The sequence below is a fragment of the Octopus sinensis genome, linkage group LG30 (genome assembly GCF_006345805.1).
Source record: "Octopus sinensis linkage group LG30, ASM634580v1, whole genome shotgun sequence".
Classification (NCBI taxonomy): domain Eukaryota; kingdom Metazoa; phylum Mollusca; class Cephalopoda; order Octopoda; family Octopodidae; genus Octopus; species Octopus sinensis.
In genome coordinates this window covers 4381088-4398298 of record NC_043026.1, presented here as the reverse complement: position 1 = coordinate 4398298, position 17211 = coordinate 4381088, and the positions used below count along the sequence as shown (strand labels likewise).

At 37.5% G+C, this 17211-nt stretch overlaps 2 protein-coding genes across 2 annotated transcripts in view; both read right to left on the bottom strand.

Annotated features, from left to right (window-relative positions):
- LOC115226739 overlaps positions 1–1706 on the bottom strand; it is a 173053-nt gene extending 171347 nt beyond the window's left edge. The window contains exon 1 of the mRNA XM_029797760.2: positions 1572–1706. The gene's annotated coding sequence lies outside the window, so the exon portion shown is untranslated. The remainder of the gene's footprint in view (positions 1–1571) is intronic.
- Positions 1382–17211, bottom strand: part of LOC118768490 (zinc finger protein 239-like) — a 28832-nt gene continuing 13002 nt past the window's right edge. The window contains exon 3 of the mRNA XM_036515109.1: positions 1382–1467. Coding sequence (XP_036371002.1) covers positions 1382–1467 — 86 coding nt within the window. The remainder of the gene's footprint in view (positions 1468–17211) is intronic.

Below are 17211 nucleotides of genomic sequence, written 5' to 3'. Positions count from 1 at the left end.
CGACTTCAGAGCCTCACTTTCCAAATCAGAGTGAGCTAGATGATTTAATCAGGGATCTGGGTCTTACTAAGCCAGGAGTTGAACTCCTTTCATCAAGGTTGAAGGAATGGAATCTACTGGGGGAAGACTGCAAGACATCTGTGAACTGGAAATGCCATGAAGTGAGGATCATGGTGAGAGATTTAATCAGGACGTCGCAACTATGGAAAGAAGATACCAAGGACGATGGGATACTGCTATGATGGGAGATTATATATGGTCTTTAGTCAGAAGAGATGAAGGTATACCCTCTAGAAAATCTCGATCGTCAAAGCACTTCTCATCTTAAGAAAAGAGTTATCAAGGCATTTACAGTGCAGAGTTTTATTGTTTCTTTTTGTTGTAACTAATATTATACTTCCTAAATACTTTTCAATAAATGAAAAATTACTAAATGTTGTGTAATTATCCTTACAATACTAGAATAGATTGAACCAACAAAGTGCTGTAGAGAAAAGTTACAAATATAACGAGCAAATATGAAATTAGGAATAAATAAATAACTATCGATGTTAGGTAAAAATGAATGTGATTTTTGAATTTAGTGGCAAAAAATGCTTATATGAACATTAAAAAATACAAATAAACAAAACATGTGTTACATTGTGTTAGTAGAGTCGTTAGAACGTTGGACTTAGACACAAACTTAATCAGGCTATAAATTTGTTTTTTACTTATTTTGTTTTCTTTCTTTTTATGGAAAAATCCGATCCTCAATATTGAAATTTGTATACATATATAGCTACACACACACACTACCTTGTGGTATTTATACAAACTCTTTGTCTACTGAGTTCAAATCCTGCCGAGATTAATTTTGATTTTTTATTATGCAAGGGTCGATAATTAAAATGCCAGTCTGAGGTGGTGGTCTGATGGATTTATATATTTGACAAGATGCCTTGTAGTATTTAATGTGGTTCTTTGTGATCTGAGTTCAAATCCTTTTGTTGCCTCCCTGGGTTGCAGACTTAATCTATCACCTTTTTCAACACCATCACCTGGCCCTTGAGATGCTTTTTAGGAGAGGATTTCTCTGTTGTATGCATTCATGTTAGGTCTCTTGTTTTGAGAATGTCTATCTTCCATTCACCACATTTGAAGACCCTGGAAATATAAAGGACCATCGGCAGGGCCCTTCTCCCTTGCTAACCTTTTAAAAAATTAAGTTTATAAAACACTAATAATTTAACAGCCATAAAATTAATTTACAAATTTTAAATTTCACTTGAGAATTAGAAATCCACTGTAAACTACCTAAAATTGTGTATCCTTAGATGAACATATCCATTCCTCTAATTCCCATTAAATAGTTTTGACATAGTCATAACCAAACTATACTTTATTTTATATTCTGGAAATGAAAATGTTTACTTGTAATGTAACAGTGTAAAATCTTTGAAAATTTTCTAGTTGAAAAAATACTGCCTGAAAATAAAACAAATTCCAATATAAAAGTTTATGCTTCAAATAGTTCTAATGAAGCTTTAACGAAGTGTATTGGTAAATTGCATATTAAATAAAATAATTACCTGGATTACTTGTGTTGAGGTGTTTATTCTAGCCTGAAGACTGTCTCTCTCAGAAATATCATGCAAAAGTGGCAATGGTTTGGCTAGTATACTGTACTTAAAGCTATATTTATAATCTACCAGGAAGAAGTTTCTAGATACCTGGTGGGTGTTACCTTGTCATGGGTATGTATCTTGGTTTAAAAGTATGTGTCTGTTGTAGTGTATAGGTATGTGTGTGTATTTGTTGGTGTGTTGTAGTATATGTTAGCCAGATTGCATCGACACGCCTATCTCAGATTAGCACAGACTGTATGAATGACACCCTCTCCCCACCTCCCATCCAATTCTATATTCTTTCTTTCTCTCTTTACATCCTCTCCAACTTTGCCAACACCACCACCACCTCTCCATGCATTTCCATTCAAGTGTTTCATGTTTCTGAACCAATCATATTCACTTATTTTGCCTTCTTTCTTTATATGGAAAAATCCCATCCTCAACATTTAAATTTGTATACATACATATATAGCTACACACACACACACACACATACATATATATACATATAAACATGTACCTACAAACACACCCATATACATACACACATACAGGCATACCTTTTCCAATGAGTTGTAGTGACCCTAACATCGTATACAATAAGCCCATTATAGTTATTATTATTATAATTAATAAGAATCGTTAGCATACAGGGCAAAATGCTTAGTGGTATTTCACTTGTCACTACGTTCCAAGTTCAAATTCCACCGAGGCCGATTTTGGTTTCATCTCCCCAGGGTCAATAAAACAAGTATCATTTGAGTACTGAGGCCGATGTAGTCGACCGTCCGCTTCCCTACAAAATGTCAGGCCTTGTGCATTTAGAAGAAAGGACTATTATTTGTGCAGTGAATGACTTCATCGTTAATGTGTCGGACATTGAACGAAGCAAGGAAGGAGAATGCTTTAGAGTAGCTAACCCTGATAGAAATAACAGCCAAATCTCCTTCTAGTCAGATTCTATTGTTATAGGAATGTATATATGTGTGTATTGAGCCAATGACCGAGAGCTCTGTATGGCTGTTAAATCACGAGAATTCTCCTATTTTGATTTTTTCCTGTAAAATGTCTCAGTTTTCTACTGAAAAATATTCTATTTCAACAGACATTCTTTGTTTCAGAAAACAAAACCTAAGAAAAACCAATGTATATATAATCCCTCTCATCAATGTATATATATGTGTGTATATAAATGTATGAATGTGTGTCTGTATGTATGTAGGTCAGTAAGCATATCTATGTATGTATGTATGCAGGGGTGAGTATGTGCATGCATCTGTAGCTGTATATATGTGTGTATGTTCATATTAAGTATATGTATAGACATATGTAGTAAGTATATATACAAAGGTAAGTATATATATAAATATATGTATATATATATATATATAAATATATATATATACGTGTATATATAAACATATATGTGTATATATATGCATGTATATATATCTGCTGAGCTGGCAGAATCGTTAGTACACCAGGCAAAATGCTTAGCAGTGTTTTCATCTGACTTTATATTCTGAGTTCTAATTCCATGGAGATTCGCTTTCAGGGACGATGGCCACTGGGACTGATGCAATCAAAACTGGAGCATTCCACGAATCTGCTGGCCTTGTGCTAAAATTTGAAGCCAATATATATATATATATATATATATAATAGTGCACATATTTATACACAGGACACCTTATGTGCTAGAGAGGGCAGTTAAAGCCCAAACCACAAGAGTAATTTCAAGGGAACTCGAGTTTCTCTATTACTGTGCAAATAAATTGATTTGCCCAAATGGAAATTGTTGTTAAGATACCTGTGCCGGTGACATGTTAAAAGTACCGTCCGAATGTGGGAGATGCCAGCGTGGCCTGACTGGCGTTTGTGTCGGTGACACGTAAAAGCACCAACCAATCCTGGCCGTTTGCCAGCCTCCTGTGCCGGTGGCACGTAAGAAGCACCCACTACACTCACGGAGTGGTTGGCATTAGGAAGGGCATCTAACTGTAGAAACTGCTGCCAGATCAGACTGGGCCTGGTGAAGCCTTCTGGCTTCCCAGACCCAGTTGAACCGTCCAACCCATGCTAGCATGGAAATGGATGCTGACGAAACTGATGATGTGATTTGTGGTTAGGTATATATGTGTGTGTGTGTGTATATATATATATATGATGTATATATATGTATATATATATATATAATATATATACATACACACACACACATACAGTCACACCCTTTACACCACCCCATGCCTTCCCCAATACAATCTGGTCTCCTCCACCCATCTCAACACTTTCCTTTCCTCCTACATCATGCCCTCCACTCCCTCCATCCTATGCCTCCTCACACACATTCACTCTCACTGCCCTCACCACAGATTACCATTGTCCCCTTAGAACTCCTGTATCTCTCACCCTCTTAGGGATCACCCCTCTCTCTTCTCTCTATCCACACACACCCTGTCCAGTCTTCTGAACCCCTTCATTATACAGATGCTCCTACTTCTTTGTGCATTCACTCTGCCTATTCCGAATATGATCCTATTTAATAAGAGAGGAGGGAGTGAAAAGTAACGCTCTCTTTCTGTAGAGAGACGTCCATGTCTGTCTCTGCGTCCGTCCGTCTGTCCTCGTCACAATCCAATCACACAAACATGGTTATATGTTTCAAATTAAACTACAAAAAAACAAAAGACAGGTGTAGGAACAGAACTGTTCAGTTAGTTAAAAGCTCGAGAATGGACAAGTTTATTCTATATTATTTACATAAATATTATATGTATACTGTACATATATATATGTGTTATATATATATATACAATTGAGATAGGGGTTGTAAGTGCAACCCTCCAAGGATAACAATATCCAATATACTGCTATACTTATATATTAATTCTCTATATATATTGTACTTATTGTTATACATAAATCCTTAGTTCATGTTTTATATCTATTATTGCCTTATTACATGTTATGTTTTATGTTATTATTTCTTTGTGGTGGTTTAATAAAGTATGTGATTGGGTATTATCTGGAAATTGATATTTGATTTGGATGTATTTCTCCATTTTCTTATTTTGTATATATATATATATATATATATATATATTTATATATATGTATTTACCTATATATGATTGTTTGTATGTATATATACATTTATGCACATAATGCAAGCTAATTAATTAGTGAGAGAGTGTAACGCAGTGCCCATAACTTACTCAGTGCCCCAAAACCTAATAATTACGTGAGCAGAATGGTAACAACGTATTACTGGTATTTAATGTTTTTCACTGTCTGGCGAGATGCTGTGTAAAGTTAGTCCAAATAGTATGTCATGGCTGGAATGTCTTGGCTTCTAGATTTGATGGATCAGGGTTGAGTTGGGGCTAAACTACTATAACTACACTAATACGATCTTCTCCCCTCGACAGGCACCATGACCACCACCACTAGCATGGACTATTAGAGAAAGTAGGTAAACCTCACCCAAATCACATGTGGTACAATAAATTTGTAGCTGGCATTCACTGACTTGATCAACAAGCTTGGGGAAATGACAGACAGCAACAACAACACCAACAATATCACACTCACACACACACACACCACCACCACCACAACCATCAAGACCAAAGAAAGAAAATTAAAATTCATGATAAAAGGTTAAAGAATGTTAGAGCTGTTAGAAATAGCAGCCAAATCCCCTTCCAATAACACCATTGTGTCTTAACATAACTTCATACATATTTATGTATGTGACCAGTGACAGTTGAATTGTACATGAGGGCTACAGCTGTTAGAAATAGCAGCCAAATGCCCCTCCAACCTACTGAAATTAACTGCAGTTATAAATTCTATGGCTGTCTTTCAACAAATGAACAACAGGTCCATTTAAGTGCAGCACTTCATATGCTAGAAACAACAGCAAGACTTTAGCAAACATGTATATGAAGACAGAGGGAGCAATTTTGATGTAATCACCCCAAACAAACCCTCATAACTTTTTCTTTTTGTGAATTTTTAGAAGAGTTTTGTAAATTTGTTCTAAACACAGGAATTGATACAGTTATGCAAAAGTGAAAAGAAAAGATAGTTTTTGTGCTTTTTAAGGGCTATTTAGCTGTTATTTTTAGCATATCGCATGATCACTTGATACCCTCCTTGTTTGTTTCTCACTCTTACGTATTGATGTTTTCATTATCTTTCAATAAATTCATTTAATGGTCTTTTTATGGGATTTAAGCACAAAGTCCAGACTGTCCATTTTTTAAATTTCAAAATATTAAAACAGAATTTCCTGGAAACTGAAAAACACAAAACTGTTATGAGTGATTATATGGGATGCTTCAATCAGAATTCCGACATGGACAAAATATAGAAAGAAGCAGAAAGAAAAATATTTAAATATCTCATGTATCAATGCTTAATGGACACTAGACCTGCTGCAAGAAATAGCAGCCAAGTCTCCCTAAATCACAGACCTGTCTCTCTGTGTGTCTGTCTATCTATTATCAGCTCTTCTTCACAGCATTTTAGGATCAGATACCTTCCTTGCAACCCTCATCCGTATAGACATTCAGTCCCAGGGCACCCACAGAGAGCACCATTTTCTACCATACACATATATGATTATTCTTTGTCTGTTGGCACAAGGCCTGGAATTCTAGTAGAGGCAGCCAATTGACTCCATCGACCCTGCGTGTGAACGATTCTTCCACCTCACCGGCTTATACACATACACATACTGTAACATCTCTCTCTCTCTCTGTCACTCTCTCCTTCTCTATCTTTCTATTCATCTATTAATTATGTAATAATTCTCATTTTACATTTAGCACAAGGACTGCAATTATTGTGGGCACCTAATCGATTACATTGACCCTATTACTTGATTTGTGCTCAATTCATGACCCTGGAACGATTGGATGCAAAGCTACCCTCACCAGAATTTGAACTCACAATGTGAAACTACGAAATGGCGTGAAGCATTTCCTCTGGCATGTGAGGGATTCTGCCAACACGCTGCCTTATGAACACACACACACACACACACATACTATAACTACAATAATATATATCATATATAGTTATATTAATACATATATGCTTCTAGAAATAGCAGTCAAATCTCCTAAAATCACACACCATGCTGTGTTATGTCTGAAGAAATTAACTGCATTGTAGGAAGGCTCGTTGGAATTACCAGCCAATTAAAGCTCTAATTACAGTGTAATTTCTAATGCATGTATATATGAGGTCATACAGGATCTCTATCTGGTAGCTAGATCACTTTTAGTAAATGTTGATTAAACCCCTCCCCTTAAAATTTCTAGCATTCTCCATAAATGAGGAAAAAAAAAATCTATTCTTTCTGAGGGCAGGGAGTCGCTTTTTGTATATCTGTGTATAGTTGTATTGATATTTTCTCTTGTAGAAATAGCAGTCAAATCCCTTTAAATCACACATTATACTGAAATATTAGCATTGTGACTCGGCTTGTTAGAAATAACATCCAAATCTCCCTCTGAAATTAAACATAGGAGATGGAAGAGAGAGAGAGCAGAATGAGAGAGAAAAGAGTGAGAGAGGGAGGAGGACATATAATGAAGGATCGCTGGAATAAATACAAGGCTTAACAAAAATATGAGGGGTGTTCATTAAAGATGTTCCCTCACCCACCCACTTCCAGTTATTGCAGGAAACGGAACTTGTACAGGTATAATCATACATGTCTCCCCATGTCCCATTGTAAATTGCAGCTTTCCACTCGGATTCGTTTGTCTTTTGCGGCTGCTGAAGTGGACTAAGCTGTTATAATGGAGGCAGTTGAATGCAGATCAGGGATCAGGTTCTTATACTTGGAAGGTCGTACACCAAATGGGACTTTTGATGAGATGAAAGAAGCACTTATGGTGACGATGCACCATCATACAACATAGTCAAGCACTGGCATCACCTGTTCAAATGGGGCTGGACATTGGTGGAAACTGTTGGACAACCACATTCTGCCATTGATGATGATGCCATCCATAAAGTGGAAGCTGCCATTTTGGAGGATCACCACAGAACTTTATGGCAACTAACCCAAAAAGTGAAGATAAGCTTAGGATCTGTGGGAAAAAAACTCATTTACAACCATTTGTACATGTTATCAGCACAATGGATTCCCCAGATGCTCACATCTTTTCAAAAGCAGGAATGGGTCAATTGTTCCAAGGCCCTTTTGGCAATGTGTCAAGAAAATGAGGAGGATTTTTTCAGCAGACCTATCACACAGGATGAAGCGTGGGTCCATCACTATGGTCCTGAGACTAAAGTCCAGTCAAAACAATGGAAGTATGATAACTCATCACCTCCAAAGAAGGGTTGCGTCCAGCCCTGACCAGGCAAGGTGATGCTCAATCTTTTTGGACCAGCACAGATTAGTGATGATGGATTTTCTGGCAAAGGGCTGACCAAAGGAGTCTGCTTCCTCAAAGAAAACAAACTCAGTTCACAAAACACGTGTTGCCCAGATGAAAGCACACTCCTGTGGCTATGAAATCCTTACTCTCCTGACCTCGCACCATCTGACTTCCACCTCTTTCCAACCATGAAATCTTTTTGAAGAGGAAGAAATTTTCAGATGACAAACTTATTTCTGAGGTAAAGCCTTGACTCTAGATGCAGCCTACCAACTTCTACAGATGAGGGATACACAACTGCATAAAAGAGACAGGAGAAGTGTGACACCACTTCTGGAGGACAATTGAAGGTTCCTATGGGACAACATGTTGCGGGCTGCTGACCAGATCTGTGGCTGGTGCAAAGGCCCACTTGATCATGGTGGTGGAACAATGTAGTTGACAAGGTCATTAGGGAAAAGAAACAGGCATGGAAGGACTGGAAGTGTGGTGGAAGCAGGGAACTGTATCAGATCGCCAGAAGGGAAGCTAGGAGACAGGTTTACTTAGCCAGAAGGGAAGCAGGTAAGATGCCAATGTTCTTTCTTGTGTGGACCAGAGACTCAAAGTGTTTCATATTGCAAGACAGTGTGTGAGAGAGAATTGTGATGTCAAAAGAGAGAAATGTGTCTGCATGGATGATGGGTCACTTGCATTTAATGATGCTGCAAAGAGAGAGACTTGGAGATACCACTATAAATGGTTCCTGAATGGGAGAAAGTGTGCCAAATGTTGACCTAACAGAGGGATCAGCTATTCAAATTGACAGTACCTTGGTAGATAAAGCAATTAAGGGTATGGAAGCAGGGAAAGCTCCTGCCTCATTAGGAATCACTGCTGTGATGCTTAAAATATCTGGTGGTGTAGGCTGTAGTCTAGTCACATGTATAGTCAAGCAGGTGATGTGCAAAGGGGTCATACCCAATGACTGGTGTTGCAGCACCATAATCAATTGCTACAAAGGTAAAGGTGATGCATTAGACAAAACTAATTACAGAGGTATGAAATTGTTGGACCAGGTGATGAAAGCCACGGAGAGGGACATAGCCCAACTAAATAGGGAGTGAGTTAGTTTAGATGAGATGCAGTTTGGGTTTGTGCCAGGGAGAAGCACTATTGATGCTATATTTCTGGTAAGACAGCTGTAGGAGAAATACCTAGTCAAAGATAGTCTCCATACATGGCATTCATTGACAAGGAGCCATATATTTTTTTATTGAACTTAAAACATTTGACCCTTTAAATTAACTTTGGTACTCGCAGCTATCAGGTGACATTTTTTTCAGGGGTCCTTATGCCTCTGATCCATCTGTCCATAAGGGTATTCTTGGCCATTGAGGTGGTGGTATGGTGTCTACCTGTTTTCAGTTGACTGGGCCAGAAACATGGATAATCTTGCGAAAACAAACTCATAAAGCTAAAAAATAGGTTTATTGACTGAAATGACTAAATCTTTTTGAATAGAGAAACATCAGGTGAGTTTTATTTCAAACAATTGTTTTCGGGTAAGGTCATAAATATAACTGTATTTATGTATAAGTAAATGTGTACCCAAGCACATCTGCCCACACACACTCACTCTTACGTATGTTTTTACTTAGACATAAACACAGGTGACATTGTAGCTGGCCTAAATCTCATGTTTTCAAATAAAACTCACCTGATTTTTTTGTTCAGCAGGTATTAATCCTTTCATTCAATAATGCACAACAACCGGTTTTTTTTTCTCTTTTTTTTTTTTGCTTATTATTTTGACCTCTTGCAATTTCTATTCATGTGTATGTGTGTGTATATATGTATGCGTGTGTGCAACAACCTGCATGCTAATGTGTTTGTGTAGGGATGTGCCACACCCCTCAAGACCTGGGCAGACATGAAGACTGCGTGAAAAGAAATCTGATACACCCTCGACCCTCCACCCCACCGAAGAAAGGAGAAGACTTTGGAAATTGCTTTTAAGTAAGAAACTCTGTCTGTCTGTCTGTCTATCTGTCTATATATATATATATGGTGGCGCTCCAGCATGACCACAGCTGCATGACTGAAATGAGTAAAAGAAAACAATAAAACAATAGTATATATGTATACATATACAAACACACACACACACACACACACATATATATATATATATACATATATATATATATATATTAGAAAAATATCAGATCAGATGGTATATTTGTAGATATTTATTATATATACATTTTTACTATATATCATATCATTCGGATTAGACGTTGCTCATTCTATATATAATATATATTACATTTGAAGTATTGTCCAGGTATATCTAAAGAAGAAGACTAATCAATTTTACAACGTATTAAGGGTCTGAAACCTGGTACTAGATTATCCGATCTGGGTGTCCATTTTATTATGTTTTCCCAGCCTTCACGCGTCTTTCCCAGTATATATACACAGTGAAGCTTTACTACAGGGTCGTAAATCTATTGACTGCTATTTCTAGTAAACATTGGTGCCTTGTTGTACCACTACTCTATATTTATACTTCTACCTTTACTGGTGTTTTTATTTGACTGGAAAGTAAGACATTTGTATTGCAATATTTAATTTTCATTGTGTGCGTGTATATATATATATATATGAATGTATATACATGTATATATATGCACCTGAGCACTGTATACAATAATTTTATTATTATTATTATTATATATATATATATATATATATAAATTAGAGATAAAAGCACTATTAGGCAAATCAAACAGAGTAAAACATAAACCAAGACAAATAAAAATAATATAATATACAAAATATATAAAATATAAAATATATAAAAAATTGCTTGGCCGCAATTTAATGACTGCAGGATCCAGTAAAAGATCAACATACACATACAAGTAAATATATTTACATGGTTATGTTCACACATTTGTTAATATACGTGTGTATATATATATCTTTTCTCTCGTTTACTTGTTTCAGTCTTTTGACTGCGGCCATGCTGGAGCACCACCTTCAAGTAGAGTAAATCGACCCAGGACTTATTCTTGTAAGCCTAGTACTTATTCTATCAGTCTCTTTTGGTGAACCGCTAAGTTACGGGGACACATAAACACACCAGCATTGGTTGTCAAGCAATGGTGGGGGGCACCACACAAACATATACACACATACATATATACATATATACGACGGGCTTCTTCCAGTTTCCGTCTACCAAATTCACTCAAGAAGCTTTGGTCGGCCCGAGGCTATAGTAGAAGACACTTGCCCAAGGTGCCACGCAGTGGGACTGAACACAGAACCATGTGGTTGGTAAGCAATCTACTGACCAAACAGCCACTTCTACATATATATATATGTGTGTGTGTATATATGCATATGTATGTGTGATGGACACTCCAATTGAAAACAACATACGAGCATCCATCTTTTGCCCAAAGGTCTGCAGAAACAATTCCTTTACAGTGATGAAATGTTCATGCTATACTTTCACTCACTCTACCCATTAAATACATGTGCGTGTGTGTGCATATATATATATATATATATATATATACACATATACATACATATACATACATTTACATACATATACATATATATACATATATATACATATATATACATATACATATATATACATATACATATATATACATATATATACATATACTATACATATATATATTATATATATATATATATATATATATATATATATTTATATAAACTGTTGTGTCTGGGGAGAGTGATTCACTTTTAGTGCCTTATTATTTAACACACTCACCAGTAAAATTTCCACTTATTTCTTATTTTATTTTCCAAAATTTTCGTTGCGTCAAGACTATTGAAAAGGTTGCAAGACGCAAGAAAAATTTTAGAAAATAAAAATAAGAAATAAGTGGAAATTTTACCGGTGAGTGTGTTAAATAATAAGGCACTAAAAGTGAATGACTCTCCCCAGACACAACAGAATGTGCTTCAACACACGAACTCACATAAAGAATCTTGCAAACCAAATCCAAAATCGAAATATATATATACACACACATATATATACATACATACATATGTGTGTGTGCATATATATATATAAATAAATAATACATATATATATATATATGTATACATATACATAATACGTGTGTGTGTGTGTGTATTTATATATATATATATATATATATATAAATAAATAATACACACACACACATATATATATACATATATATAAATTTTGTCATTGAAAGCTACACCAATGCCAGAACAGGACGACACTGCATAGTGCCAAAGATTCCAGCAATGCCATCGCACTTCGGGACCAGTTACTGCAACAGCCTGGGTTTCAGGGGCCCACAGCTTTTTAATATTCTCCTAAAGAACCTGAAGAACTTGCACAAAGTAAATGGAGATTTTAAATCAAAGCTGGACCTCTTCCTGTCGAGAGTCTCAGATGAACCTCCCTCACGCCAAGAGGTGTAAATAAGGGTGGCTACATCAAACTCCATTCTTTACCAAGTGCCACATATTGAAGGAGGCACTCAGTAATAACAGTGTAGCAAAACGGCAGTCGCTCCAGCATGGCCGCAGCTCTGAGCTGAAACTACAGAAATAAAATATATATAATACATATGTGTGTGTTTTTGTATTTACATATACGTATATATATATATATATAATATATGTATATTATATATATATATATATCAACATCATCATAGTTTAACGTCCGTTTTCCGTGCTAGCACGGATTATATATATAGTACAACACATATATATATGAATATGTACCAAATATTGTCACATACTACATTACAGATATATAATAACACATATATATATATATTACACATATATATATATATACATACATATATATATATATATATTTATATATATAATACAAAAACATACATAAATGTATACTACATACGTATGTGACGGTGGCACGTAAAATGCATCATTCAAGCATGCTTGATGCCAGCACTGCCTCAGTGGCACATAAAAAGCACCGACTTCATTCTCGGAGTGGTTGGCATTAGGAATGGTATCCAACTGCAGAAACTTTGCCAGATGAGATTGGGGCCTGGTGCAGCCTTCTAGTTTGCCAGCCCTCAGTCAAACCGTCCAATTCATGCCAGCATGGAAGCAGACGTTAAAGACGATGACGATGATGATGATACATATATGTCTATATGTATGTATGTATGTATTTGTAGCCCTCTTAGACATGCCAGTGGCCCCTGAGACAGCCATAGTTACCAGCTATGCTAACGATACAAAATTATCAGAGGCAATAAAAAAATCAAAGATGACATCGCAAGATTACAGCTGGGGCAAACGACTGAGAAAAGCTGCAAGACCATGATGGTGCTCCAGCATGACCACAGCTACATGTGTAAAGAAACGTGTAAAAGAATTATATGTCTGTGCGTATGTGTATTATGAAACCGTATCAAAACTTTCCTGAGTCATTGACTCACACAGCACAAATTATCGACTCATAAGGACGGTTTCCCTTATTCTGTCATGTATATATTTCCCCCAATGAAGAGGAAGGTGGGCCATCGTTGGATTCCTTGTTTTTACTAGCTGAATAAATTGGGGGAAGTGTGGAATGAAGAGTGTTGCTCAAGAAAACAATCTATCACCCAATCCAGGAATTGAAACCTTAATCTTAGTATCATGAGTGCAACACACTAAAAATGTGCATCCACACACTCGCACAGACCACATACACAACCACACATGTACAGGGGTATAAATATACACAAGTATACACCCTTATATACATATATAATTAAACATATATATATATACACATAAATACATACACACACACAGTTACAGTAAATATATATATGCATATACATACATATATATATACACACACACACACAACACACACACATATATATATATATATATATATATATACGTATTATATATGTGTGTGTCATGTTTGCCCTCCCATCCCCCCACAACGGTTGACAACCGATGTTGGTGTATTTACATCCCCACACTTAGCAGTTCACCAAGAGAAACCGATAGAACAAGTCTTGGCTTACAAAGAATATGTCCTGGGGTCGATTTCTCTGAACCTTTATGGTAGTGCTCCAGCGTGGCCACATTCAGAAGATTGAAACAAGTAATAGAATAAAATTATACATAGGTGTAGGAGGGGCCATGTGGTAAGTAACTTGTTTACCAGCCACATGGTTCTAGGTTCAGTCCCACTGCGTGGCACCTTGGGCAAGTGTCTTCTACTATAGCCTCAGGCCGACCAAAGTATTGTGAGTGGATTTGGTAGACAGAAACTGAAAGAAGCTCGTCGTATATATGTATATATGTATATATATATGTGTGTGTGTGTATGTTTGTGTTTGTGTGTCCCCAACATCGCTTGACAACTGATGCTGGTGTGTTTATGTAACATAGCGGTTCAGCAAAAGAGACGATAGAATAAGTACTGGCTTACAAGAAAAAGTCTGGTGTCGATTTGCTCGACTATAGGCGGTGCTCCAGCATGGCCACAGTCAAATGATTGTAACAAGTAAAAGAGTAAAGAATACAAAAACAGGTGTGTGTGTGTGTATGTATCCAGTATAAACATATAGATGGATAAATACATATATAGTTGTGTGTATATATAGATATACATGGTGCATATAGGGTGTATATATGTAGGAAGTTAGTGTATACTTTTGACTTTGATACTTTGATAGGTTTCGGCCATTATTGGCCCAGGCCATGTCCAACTTAATAGCACCACCTGGTGAAGTCTTTCAAGTCAGAATTGGGCACTATGGCCCACTCAAGTAGAGAGTTATGTTTACAGAGCATATCGGGTGTAGGGGGTTTATCGGGATTTCTGAAGGAATCTGTCCAAAGACTTCTTGACCCTATAGGGTCAGTTTCGTTTTAATGTGTTTTGTGTAATGTTAAAGAGAGCGGGGCCAATTGAGGTGAAATAATTGTGCCGTATTGTTGTTATGAGATGAGAGTGCGATTTTGTTTGGGCGGATGGCAGGGGCCCAAGCCTTGGATGTACCTTAAAGGTGATGCCAACATCATTTGGGCAATGCTGATGGAATATTTTCCACATCATGCAGATGATGATTGTAGCGCTCACGACGACGTTGGAGTTGGAGAGAATAAAGTTTTAGCTTTTCTAGTCGACCCCAATAGTCGAGGCCTGTCATGCCATCTATCTTTTTTGTGATTGCCTTTGAGGTGCTCAATTTTATGATACCTGTATTGTGTGGGGAAGACCACAGTGGACAACAGTATTCAAGGTGGGTCGGGCAAAAGTGGAGACGAGAAGGATAATGGTGTGGATATCTCTCGACTGGAAAGTTTGAGAATCCAGGAACACATTATGAGGGCCATGTCAACTTTGGTGTTTATAGAGTGGCCCAGCTTATGTTGTTGTCCACAATTACTCCCAAGTCTCTGTGTTGTTGGACGCCACCGAGAGTTTCACTGAAGGAAGGGAGTATGGGAGTTCAGGGCATCCTCATTTCCAAAGTGGATTACTCAAATTTATCCTCGTTCGCAGCATATTGTTTTTTCTGCCCATTGGATAACATCCAGTAGATCTGACTGAAGGCATGTCCGGTCACTCGCACTCATTTATGACCTTCTGTAGCTTGGAATCATCTGCAAAAATTTTGGTTGCTGTGCTGATGATGTCATTAAGTCATTAATGTAAATATGAAAAGAAGTGGGCCCAGCACAGTGCCTTGCGGAACGCCACTACCTGACTTTGGCTGGGCTTGATTTTACCCCTTCAACTACAACATGTTGAGATCTGTCTGTCAGGAAACACTTGATCCATTTCAGTAACTTTTCAGAGACACCAATGTTGGATAGTTTTTCAATAGGATCTTGTGATCGACCCTGTCGAAGGCCTTACTGAAATCAAGGTAGATGACATCGGTGTTGGAGCCCTCTCCCAAAGCTCTCAAAATGTCATCAAAGGATGCAGGAGCTGCGTTAGGCAGTCCCTTCCATTACGGAACCCATGTTGGTTGGAGATCAGCCATCTGTTGCTTTCCAGAAATGGGGTATTCGAGATCTCACCACCCTCTCAAATACCTTGATGATATGAGAGGTGAGTGAGATCGGACGGTAGTTCACTGCAAGGGACTTGTTTCCCTTTTGAAAACTGGGACAACAGACTGGGACAGAAGGTTTTTTGGAATATAGCCAGCATCCAGTGAGTTTCTCCACAGATTAGCAGGGGAGATGCAAGTTGGTGTCGACATACCTTCAGGACACAAGCAGGGAACCTATCGGGGCCTATGCTGAATTGTGTTTTATTTCGTTTATCGCCGCTAAGACATCAGGGGCACTAAACTTATGTCCGATATGTGTGTTGGGGGTTGATCACTGATACAGCCAGATCGGCCATATCAGGATTGCTGAAAACAGAGCAGTATTGTTTTGCAGTATCTCGGCCATGGATTTGGCATTATCTTGGAGAGTGCCAGTTTCGTCAATTAGAGGGCCAACAGTGGAGACAGTGACCCTGCGTTTCCTCGCAAATGAAAAGAAACACTTGGGGGTTGAGTTTGATTTTTTCAATGGCCCACTTCTCCTCAGCTGATCTTGGGTTATTGATGAGGGTGGGTTCTTCATGCATTGTTGGAGGTTATATTTTTTGGATTCAAGCAGTGCGATAGCCGTCTCGAATGTGTGTGTTGCTGTTGGCAGTACTTTAGTTTGTTAATTTTTTTGTTTGTTCTTTTATTTTTCTGATAATGGTTTTCTGTTTTGGGGGATTCTGCACTTTTTTCACAGGTCTTGGTGGGGAGTGTTTTGCACATATGTCTGTGACGGTGTCTACAAAGATCTGCCAAGTGTTTTATGGTTGGTGGAGATGTGTGTATGTGTAAAGGACCAGTCAACATGTGATAGCTCGTTCCTGATTGCATCCCAGTTGGCATTATGGAGATCCATGTTGTCAAATGGGGTGGCTGGAGGAAGGTCACTAGGATTAGCTTTCGGCTGGTAGAATTTCATGTTACAGAGAACCATGTCATGGTCTGAAAGAAGGGTTTTTCCACTGTAACGTTTATGTATAGTGTTAGTGTGGTTACTAAACACTAGGTCCAAAATGTTCTGATGTCTTGTTGGTGCAAGGACAGTTGGGGACAAGAAAAACTCATTCGTAAAGTCGAAAAGTG